The sequence below is a fragment of the Physella acuta genome, unplaced genomic scaffold (genome assembly GCF_028476545.2).
Source record: "Physella acuta isolate Inbredline_101_S28 unplaced genomic scaffold, ASM2847654v3 ptg000087l, whole genome shotgun sequence".
NCBI lineage: Eukaryota > Metazoa > Mollusca > Gastropoda > Physidae > Physella > Physella acuta.
In genome coordinates, this window is record NW_026731607.1 from 790001 (window position 1) to 801710 (window position 11710).

General features: G+C 30.7%; 1 protein-coding gene across 1 annotated transcript in view; it reads left to right on the plus strand.

Annotated features, from left to right (window-relative positions):
• Nucleotides 1-11174, plus strand: part of LOC131926899 (uncharacterized) — a 22285-nt gene extending 11111 nt beyond the window's left edge. The window contains exons 6-13 of the mRNA XM_059282497.1: nt 248-473; nt 1583-1676; nt 1832-1873; nt 2095-2177; nt 2376-2544; nt 3347-3469; nt 3879-3952; nt 11013-11174. Coding sequence (XP_059138480.1) covers nt 248-473; nt 1583-1676; nt 1832-1873; nt 2095-2177; nt 2376-2544; nt 3347-3469; nt 3879-3952; nt 11013-11033 — 832 coding nt within the window. The 3' untranslated portion in view covers nt 11034-11174. The remainder of the gene's footprint in view (nt 1-247; nt 474-1582; nt 1677-1831; nt 1874-2094; nt 2178-2375; nt 2545-3346; nt 3470-3878; nt 3953-11012) is intronic.
• The last annotated feature ends 536 nt before the right edge of the window (nt 11175-11710 follow it).

An 11710-nucleotide genomic window follows, 5' to 3' on the forward strand; every position in this document is an offset into this window, starting at 1 on the left:
TATATATATATATATATATATATATATATATATATATATATATATATATATATACATATGTATATACATATATATACATATATATAGCCTCTATGTATAGTCTATGGTTAAGGTTAGCATAAGATTATCCCTTTTTTATTTGGGACTCGATGAAAAATATTATGTTTTAGAGATGTATGAATATATATCTTTATTTTTGATTTTGCATGTTTTGTAGGTGAATATAATTGATACTCTTTGTCAACAGAGCAGCGGATCTGATCAAAACACTGGCAGCCCTATGTAGCATGACATCCCTGTGGTCTAAACTTTCCAAATCTAAACAAACGCTACACAAAATATGTCAGGAGGTCTTCACGAAAGCCAACGAACAATTGAAGGACCAACATCCGGACGTTCACGAGGCACTGACCGTCCATACTTTAATGGTCATTAGGGAGATGTTGAAAAACCTCGGGGAGAAGGAAATCGCCGTGAGTTCATTATGTAGAATCTTAAATAACTTTTGGGCATATTTTAGTTCAATCTTTTTCAAAGGCTTTTATTTAGCTTGCTCATTATTTGTTTATGTGACTCCTCAAATCATTGAATATTAACTATCATATTTGAACAAAGATCGTATGTTATACAACGAAAACCTTTCAACCGTGAAGGTAATGTATTTTCTGTAAGTGAGTGCCCAGTGATTTTTTGTGGCGGTACGCACCAGTAAGGCGTACTGGCACCTTTTTCTATGTGGGGAAAAATTATTACTTTTTATTAACTTTTATTATTAATCTAATATATTGCCAAACCGAAAAGTCTCGAGTTCGAACCCTCTGGCAGATAAGGCTCGTTAGCAGAGGACAGCCACTCTTCTAGGAGAGACAACTCCAAAATCAAACAACTGCTGCCTTGTAGTTTGTTCTTGGTTGGACAAAGGTTATGGAAGTAAATTAAAAAAAAGAAAAGCAGGCTGAAATCGGAGTCAATGGCCTCAATTGCGCATAACCAGTTGACACGTTTCCTTAATTGCGATGCAGGTGTAGTCGAGTTGACAAAAAGCTCATGGTTGATAAATTCGAAAAAAGTCTCGAAGAAGAATGAAGAATCCTTTATAATATAATTATAAAAAAAATTGTTTTAGACATTTAGTATCTTTTCAGTTGTGGTTTAAATTGCAACGAGGGGTGAATGTGTAGTTAAAATTTGGCACTCTATTACTGAGTAAAGGAAAATATTTTTTTACACAAAAAATGCACTGGTTATAACAACATGTAGCTTTAGTAAGGCAACACCAAAATAAAATATATATTTTTTTTACTTTTGAGTACATTTTTTTTCATTAGGGATTTTTTTTTGTTGTGATTCGTGAATTTAATAAAAGCCTTTTTCCTTAAACAATATATTTGTATGTGAGATTTATTTATTTTACGTTAATTCAAAATCGACTACCATGTAATACATATAGGCTATTGTTTATGAATGTGCATTTTGTTCGGTTACCACATTACGACAACCTTGATAATTTCAAGTGATGTAGGAAAATATATTAAACCTAAACAAGTTTATTGATGGTATGTTTGTAAAATATTCTCTACAGAACTACACAAGCAAAATTAATGCATGTGCAAGCGACAGCAATGAAAAGATTAAAAAAGTAGCCAAAGACGTTTTATGGCAGTTGAATAAAAAAAGTAAGAACATTTTTCTAATTACTTTTGTAATTTACTTAATTGATATCGTCATAGAGAAATTAACATTGAACAGCCAGTCGTTAGATAGTCTTGAATTTTCTTATCGAAATCATTTTATCAATTTTAATTACTTAATTTTCTTCCGTCTATCTTAGATACAAATTCATTTGAAGGCGATGAAAATGTACCAAGATTCAGTAAGTTTTAATTAACTTATGTATTTTGTTTTGCTGTTAAAACATTCTGTATCTTTTCCAAACCATTTCTACAAAGAAAACAAAATTCATAAAGATATAGTGATACTATATTTCTTACACTAAAAATAAATTTACGTATAAAATAGCTTCAAACCTAAGATCAAATGTATGTATTTTTAATTAAATATTTTCCTTAATTATTGAAACGTTTTTTACTTCAGATAGCCTACGAAAGAGACATCAGCGTAGAAACTTGCATGTGATGATCAGCTACTGCCACGCTGAGGCTGACTTTGCCAAGAAGGTAATGTGTTGGTTTGATTCATCGCAATGGTAGTTGAACTGTTGACATAATCCAAATGGTAACGTTAAGGTAGAAGCTGATTTAATGGTTACTCTGAAACTGTCACATACACAGTTTAAATTAGGAAATGTAATTCCGACTTAATACGTTAAGAAAGTTTCATTGTTATAGCATGTTAAAATGTGTCTGCTTATCCAGCTGAATAAGAAATTAAATGAATATGGCATCAAGACGTGGATAGATGAGAAAGACATCAGGAAACAAGGGTACTCAACTCTTGACGCTATGGCTGAAGCGGTAGAGAACTCTGCTGTTGTACTCGTTTGTTGCTCCAGGAATTATCTGCAAAGTAGAAGTTGTCAGATGGGTAGGGACATCATTTTTAGTTTTAATATAAATTTATTTAAGGGGGAAGGCTCCGTTAAAAAAAACGTTTTTAATACTCGTTAGAAAACAGTTATTTATTTACAGATTTATTAAGATACATCCGCATATGCTTTTCCACTAAAAAAAATTTTGAAAAAATCTTGGTAACTATGACAACGGCGGCTATCTTGAAAAATTAACCCCTTCGTAGGTTTTCCACCATTCACAAAATATTACATTTTAAGCCCAATAAACAATCAATTCATAATCTTCTTCCATATTTTGGGGCAATCAGCTAAAAATTTTAAGTGTATGTCTTCAAACTAATTTTTTATAAATTTTCAAAATTTGTGTCCGCTCAAAACACTAGTTTTAATGCCCCAAAATTCCCCAAAGTTAAGTGTTTTGAACGGACACAAATTTTGAAAATTCATAAAAAATTAGTTTGAAGATATGCACTTAAAATTTTTAGCTGATTGCCCCAAAATATGGAAGAAGATTATGAATTGATTGTTTATTGGGCTTAAAATGTAATATTTTATGAATGGTGGAAAACCTACGAAGGGGTTAATTTTTCAAGATGGCCGCCATTGTCATAGTTACCAAGATTTTTCCACCAATTTTTTTTAGCGGAAATAACTGTTTTCTAACGAGTATTAAAAAAGTTTTTTTTTTACCGGAGCCTTCCCCCTTAAAACTTCTAATTTTCTTAATAATTGAAAAAAACACATACTTCCACTAAAACATAATTCTTTAATATGAAACCCATTATGATGCAAACATTAATACATTGACGTTTACAGAGGCCGAGTACGCTCATACCCAACACATACCACTCAAGTTCCTGATGGTCCAAGAAGGTTACATGACTCCCACAGGATGGCTGGGGATTTTGCTGCGGGCTCACATGTACTACAATTTTACTCGTAAGTTAAGTTACAGTTTTTACAAAACTATAATACAATGTTTTATAACTCTTGTTTATGTAAGAGGCGTCACGACAATTATGTAACGCACTTCCCACCCAATCTCCCCACACCATCTTACTATACACGGCAAAATGTATTTATATAATCTAGATCAGTAGTTGGTATGTTAAAAATTTATAAGAATTTATTAAAAAACAAAAAAAAAAATAACAAGAAATTCGATCTGCGCAGTAAATCACGTTTTCAAAAATTCTAAATTTAAAAAAAAGAAACAAAAAAACTACGTATTTTTGCGTTTATTGAAAGCACAATAGCAAAAGTCGTGTTTTAGACCCGTAGTGCAATAAAATGTGCAAATATTCGAATTGTAATGTTTTAATATTATTTGAATGGAATTTGTTTCTAGTTCCCCCCAATTTTGATGAGACTTTCGCAACGTTGGTGGAAAAGATCAAGAAAGAATGCAAGGACAATCCAATGGTAACGTCATACTTTTAGCTACATTTGGAACGTAAACGACACAGAAAATTGTGCAAAACATATTACACAATTTACTGCATTTATACATTATTTGCTCGTATAGATCTTCAATATATAAATACTAAGAGTTGTAGCACATCTGCAAATTAAAATATTTAAATTTTACTTTAAAATTATTAGCAGTTAAATGTGATAATGTTACTAAGCGGTGTCTCATAGAAATGGACCAGAACATCTTGTAGCAGTTTTAGCATACATTTTTAAAAAATAATTGAAAGGTCAACTGGTACAGTCAATGAGCATGTCGCCCCAACTCCCCCCCTCCCTCCCTTCTCACTTCAAATATTTTACATTTTATGTTTGGTTTCACTGGCTACAAATTGTAGTGACAGTTAGTTTAAGGATTTTTCCTTATGTTTTTGTCACCCCTCAAATGGTGCCGGCCGTAGCACCCGCCATCATTGTAACACTTATGGCTTGATTTGATCCTGTTCTGGTCAAGTACCAATAGAAAAATATCGCAGTTGAAAGAAGAGCTGATTTAACCGAGAAAATCCCTCCATAATATAATTTAAACAATGAAATACTTTACGTGCCTATAGCATATTGTTTCGTTCGTTCAGCCGTTATAATTTTTTTCTGCAATGAATTTCTTGTACTAAGATCACAACGAATATGTACTTAGGTAAGTTAATCAAGTAATTTGTTTTCAGTAGCTTAGCATGATAGAGTTACCGACAAAAAAACTTTAACCTTTTATTTAAACATTATCTGCATTGTAAAACTGGTATTTTCTTATTTTTAAATATTTTCAAATGTGGATTGATTTACCCCATTTTCTAAACTAGGAATATACACACATTAATTGGCATATTAATCGCTTGCAATTCGATGCTAGTAAAACATCCGGCTATGTGATTTACTATCATTTCATATTTTATTATGTATGATTGTGTGTATATAAGCATAATGTCTTCATTTAAATATTTTTAAAAGTGTTTAAAAAAAAACAATAATTGTATTAAGTATATTTATTTTTGAAAATACAGTCCACAGACTCATGCATACAAAAAAAAAATTAAATGACCACTTTTCAACAGCATTACAATTGAAGAAAAAAAGTTCAATCTTTTTACTGTCAGAATTGCCGAAAGTAAGGAGGATATCAGGAGAAAGTTATCAATGGAACAAGGCACGCATCCCCAATCCTTTCTCACGACAGGCTCTTACTTATTTGACTGCTAGACTGGAACAAGAATAAGATTCAACAAGCGCGCGATTCATTATCTGCTATGGAACGAGAGACTAAATTTATAAACAAAAGCATCCTCCATAGACATTGTAACCAACAATTGAGATGATTTTGTATTTTTTATTGTTTCACATAAACATTTAGGAAGGAATTGGCAATCCAAATTTTCAGGCATATCAAGATTGGCAAGGAGTCGAAAACACACTGGGTACTACAAGAATATTTTTGAGTAAAACGTAAAGCTAATATTTTGACTTGTAGATCAACAGGCAACATGTTGATCAAATGTTGATCTGGGATTTTACGTGGTTGGTGTGGTCAGTTGTATCCTCATCTACTGTTGCTTGCTCAAACTGTTGCACCTGGTGGATCCAGGCACGTCTTTTGGACCTGAGTCCGTGATAATAATTCAAGATTTGTGATAGAGCTGTCGTGCACTATACGTTTTGAATTGCGTTAAGTTGAATACATATCAGCTTACAGTGTCAACAGATAATTTGGCTTGTTAAAGTATTTTCTTCTCAGCGTTTTTTTAAAGAAATGTTGAATTACCAATATGTATAGCTACTTAAAAAAATAAAACACTGAGTAGTCTAGACGGACGTGTGTAAAGTTAATTTTAAATTGCAATAACAGAAATGTAAATGTTATGTATATGATGAGTGATAATTATGTAACAAGACATATTGCCTAAATAAATTATTACTAATATTATACGGATTTTAAAGAAAACATTTTGTGGAACATTATAGCATGTTTATAAACGTGTTCTTCTTTTTATTATCTTACATATTTGGTATCTGAACTCAAGTGATTTTAAATAAATTAAATTGATTAAAGTTTTTTTGTCGGTACGTTTTATATCAGTAATGTAAATGTTTTGAACTTACGATCTAACTAAAGATTGTAAGATAAATAGTTAATATGCTCGTTATCTAAAATTATGATCCATATTTTTATTTTTCCTTATTTTTCATTTCCATAACCATGAACGTTCCATTATATTGTTGTCATGTAGTGCATCGTGCCACGACCAGCTACGGTAGAAGCGCCAACACCTTTGATCAACCAACAGCTGGTAAACCTACCTGAATATCTTTGACATAATTAACATACCATAAATTATACATGAAAAACATGCTTATCAATAACTGTCACTAAAGCAGAAGACAAGCCTTTAATTTACAGTTTCTTTGTATGGGGTATACAATGTTTTTAAATAATCTTTAAAAGTTCTCAATACAATATTTAACCCATGCTTGTCTTTAGTATCAGGAATAATTTTAAAAAATGTAAGCTATTACATTGTAGCAAGACCAAAGAGAGAGAAAATGGGTTCCAGTAATATATGATAAATAAATACCTGAAGTAAATAAACTTGGTCTACTTAAATTATATATGAAAAAGGTGGCGTTATTAATATGTATAGGTTTTTAATAATAACTCTTTTATTTATTATTATTCAATTTGAGTTGATATAAACAACTGTTAAGCATTCCATGTTAAGCATATAATTAAAACAAAAGACATTCATCCAATAAAAGATAACAGAAAAAACGTATTTTCAGGACCGCTACTCTGTTCGCTCCCCTTCACCAGACAGTACTAGATCATTACATGAGGAAGGTACACAAACCATAGTGTACACAGAATTAGAGGTGATTGTCTCATCCTGTCAATATAACCAATCAAACAGAGCATAATTAATGTCGTTAATACCAAATTATAATTAATTTTTATTTGAGATATGTTTTGATGTTTTATGTATACGTATTAATGAAAAAAAATACTTTAAGAAGATTTTATTTCGTGGAATATTATAGCCTTATTTTTATGACTGTTAAATATAATCTTAATATACATATAAAATAATTATTTGTCTGGTTTATTTTTCATAGAACAATTACTATTATTACATTAATTTATTGCAAATTATTCTTCTATATAAATCGAGGATAAGAACGTGGAGACACAGACCGAAGATAAAAAATTGGAAGAAAAAGTCAAGAAAGTAAAGGTTAATATTTAATAAAACATGAATAATGCAATTTTATTTTAAAATTTTGTTTCATTAATGATTCTGTTAGTTAAAGCATATACTACACATAATAAAATGAATAAGCATTTAGTTATTTCTTTTTAATAGAATACAAAGAAAACATTTCTTAACTCAATAATGTTGTATATAATAAATTTTTTTTTCTGCTAATCAGATTACAACCAAAGAGACCCGTCCAGCTAAACCAATAACAGCAATATCTCTGTATAAGGAACTGAAACCAAACGACACTATATTGTGCGTAGCTGTTGTCGGATCTTCATTTTTTTCTTCTTTTAGATATATCGTATAAATTGCTAATCGTAGGAACAGTAGACACTTTCTTAAACAAAAGCATAATTTTCCTAAACCTAATTTGCAAAACATAAAATTACTGCTACTAAATGTAAATGCTGATTAAAAGTCGTCTATAACGTTTAAATTTTCCTCGTTTTTTTTTAAATAAAATAAAAATTACGGAACATTTTCTCCATGTAAGCTTTGAATATTGCTCCCCTAACACATCGTGTTCGCATCTCTTCTTTTTAAATTCCATTCACACCTTGACTTTACTTGCTCTTTTTTCAATTCCGATCAAGTAACAGTTACGATGAAAAGTCTGTATGATGTAAACATATATTATTGATTTGTGAAATGAATATTTGCTCTTACTTGTTCCACAGGCCAATAAATAAACATAAAATGACTGAGGAATACAGCCGAATTTTAACACAGGTTAAATCAAGCGTAAGTTATTTAGATTTTGCTAACGTGAATGATTTGTACAGGTCTGATTTCAGTTCATTATAATAGTCATTTCATAAAGTTTTACTATTGGTAGAGTTTCGTTCTTTGCCCCGATGTTCCCGCGAAAAACATCTACCGCCACCCCCCCCCCCCCCCCCCCCCCCGAACGACATAGAATGTTTGTAGAAAATATATAATTTTACTAGTATCGTGCCCCCAACGGAAAATTTAGTCAGCCCACCTCCCCCACCCGAAATGTTGAATTGTCCTCCTACCTCACAACATTTGGTCATGCCACCTACCAACACTGTCATCACTGACATGGTTAAACCTGCCATAAGTGATCATGTTTAACTTAGTGATCATGTTTAACTTAGTGATCATGTTTAACTTAGTGATTATGTTTAACTTAGTGATCATGTTTTACTTAGTGATCAGGTTTAACTTAGTGATCATGTTTAACTTAGTGATCATGTTTAACTTAGTGATTATGTTTAAATTGGTGATCATGTTTAACTTAGTGATCATGTTTAACTTAGTGATCATGTTTAACTTAGTGATAATGTTTAACTTAGTGATCATGTTTAACTTAGTGATCATGTTTAACTTAGTGATCATGTTTAACTTAGTGATCATGTTTAACTTAGTGATTATGTTTAACTTAGTGATCATGTTTTACTTAGTGATCAGGTTTAACTTAGTGATCATGTTTAACTTAGTGATCATGTTTAACTTAGTGATTATGTTTAAATTGGTGATCATGTTTAACTTAGTGATCATGTTTAACTTAGTGATCATGTTTAACTTAGTGATCATGTTTAACTTAGTGATCATGTTTAACTTAGTGATCATGTTTAACTTAGTGATTATGTTTAAATTGGTGATCATGTTTAACTTAGTGATCATGTTTAACTTAGTGATCATGTTTAACTTAGTGATCATGTTTAACTTAGTGATCATGTTTAACTTAGTGATCATAGTTAACTTAGTGATCATGTTTAACTTAGTGATCATGTTTAACTTAGTGATCATGTTTAACTTAGTGATCATGTTTAACTTAGTGATCATGTTTAACTTAGTGATCATGTTTAACTTAGTGATCATGTTTAACGTAGTGATCATGTTTAACTTAGTGATCATGTTTAACTTAGTGATCATGTTTAACTTAGTGATCATGTTTAACTTAGTGATCATAGTTAACTTAGTGATCATGTTTAACTTAGTGATCATGTTTAACTTAGTGATCATGTTTAACTTAGTGATCATAGTTAACTTAGTGATCATGTTTAACTTAGTGATCATGTTTAACTTAGTGATCATGTTTAACTTAGTGATCATGTTTGACTTAGTGATCATGTTTAACTTAGTGATCATGTTGAACTTAGTGATCATGTTTAACGTAGTGATCATGTTTAACTTAGTTATCATGTTTAACTCAGTGATCATGTTTAACTTAGTGATCAGGTTTAACTTAGTGATCATAGTTAACTTAGTGATCATGTTTAACTTAGTGATCATAGTTAACTTAGTGATCATGTTTAACTTAGTGATCATGTTTAACTTAGTGATCATGTTTAACTTAGTGATCATGTTTAACTTAGTGATCATGTTTAACTTAGTGATCATGTTTAACTTAGTGATCATGTTTAACTTAGTGATCATGTTTAACTTAGTGATCATGTTTAACTTAGTGATCTTGTTCAACTTAGCCGTGGCCTAGGGGTAAAGCGCTAGACTGCTAACCATAGAGTCTCGAGTTTAAATTTGGGTTTAAGTTAGTAGAACTTCCCCGAGTTCACCCAGCTCTGATGGGTACCTAACTCATGTCAGGGAAAGCAAAGGTGGCTGTCTATACTGCTGACCACATTATCCATTGTATACCGAAGTAATTGTGACTGATGAACCCTACTTCGTTTCCTCCTCTGCCTTGGGTACTAAAATTGAGAAGATAATGAAATACCATTTTAGGTTAATTAACAGTATCAGTACACTATACATGCGGCAAATCACATTCTTTATTCAAAATTTCACATATTGTATACAATTGTATATATATAACAATGGATTATATTGATATATCTTTATTTTGTATGTGTATGTACTTGCCTCAAATACTGGTATGTATTACTTGATTTGAGATGCACTTTTACACTCTACATGATATATAATGTCAAAATCTTCCATCTAGACTTTTAGAGTGAATTAACACATAAAAAATGATACGTGTATCAACAGTAACGTTGAAATTAACTATCTTCCACGCAGAACCTGGGCTTTAAGTACACGATGAAAACCTCCGGCCAGGTGTCCAACAACAGGGTCAAGCTCCAGGACACGCTGACCATCACGATGGACGCCCCACCCTGCTGCCAGCACAAGGGCTACAACCACGCATGCGCCAAGTGTGCCGAGCTCAACAAGCGGTTCCAGGCCATACACGGCGCCTACTGCAACAAAGTCTGTACCCACTTCCAGTCCTTGATGCTATTTTTAGATCTTATCGTGTATGCTTATTCTAGTACAATAAAAATAAATGATAATAAACGTTTCTGAGTTTTTTCTTTCATATTTATTTTTAACTGCACACTTCACTTATAATACTATTGGCAATTATTATTTTATTTAAAAGAAAATCGAAATCTACGAAAGAAAATTAATCTTTGTGATTAAACAGGTTTTTTTTACCTGCTAGATGAAATACTAATTTTAACATCGGAAATTACTTGAGTGAGTCAGCAAGTATTTTGTAAGCCATTCGAATGTCGTACAAAATACATGCTGACTTACAACAGTCTTTACCATATTGTTATTAAAATACATTTCTATTTGTTTTTCATTACAATGAATTGTAACGCTAACTGTACATTATTTAAACACGTACAATAAAATGAGGAAATAAATCAAATATTATTCCAATATATTCGACGTTGTGAAATATTGCGACAAACCTTTTCTATATTTTGCCGGTTTAACTTTTGAAAACAAGTGTTCTAAATGTTTACATTGTTTTTTCTAATCATCAGAGTTCAGGAGCAACAAAATGAGCCAAGGATATGGGTGCATCAGATGGGTGTTATCACAGATAAAACGGTTGTTAAAACAGATTGTCATTCTTATTTTGTTTTAGAAATCTTTTTGTAACTAGCAACTAAAATAAACATATAAAATAAACATAATAAACATAAATAAACATAAAAAATAAAAAATAAACATAAACAAATAAAATAAACATGTTGATATCGTTACTAAATGTAATTTAAATTTTAGTAAGGTATATAAACTAGTATTAATTTTATACCCTTCAAGAATGTATAGAATAATAAAAGAAAACAATAATGTATATACTAATTAATGAAAGTAATAGAAAAATTAACGATCACATTCATCCTAATTTTTATTGAAATGTATACTATTCAATATTTAAAGTTTGAATATTTTTGAAACAATAGTATCTGTAAAAGTTCAAGTAGTTACATAATCAAGTGATGTATAACGGATTAGAGAAGTACATTTTATAACTTTTTATATATTAAGATTTTTCCATTACGAAAAACAACTATATTTACGGTATTACTTTTAGTGAAAAAGATAAATGAATTGTCGAATGAGTTAAATGTATAAGAAATACCATTTTTGCTTTATTAAACTTGTTTCATGAATGTGATTATGTATTTTTCAGTCTAAACTGTAGTGTATTACATTGAAACTATATATTTTAAAT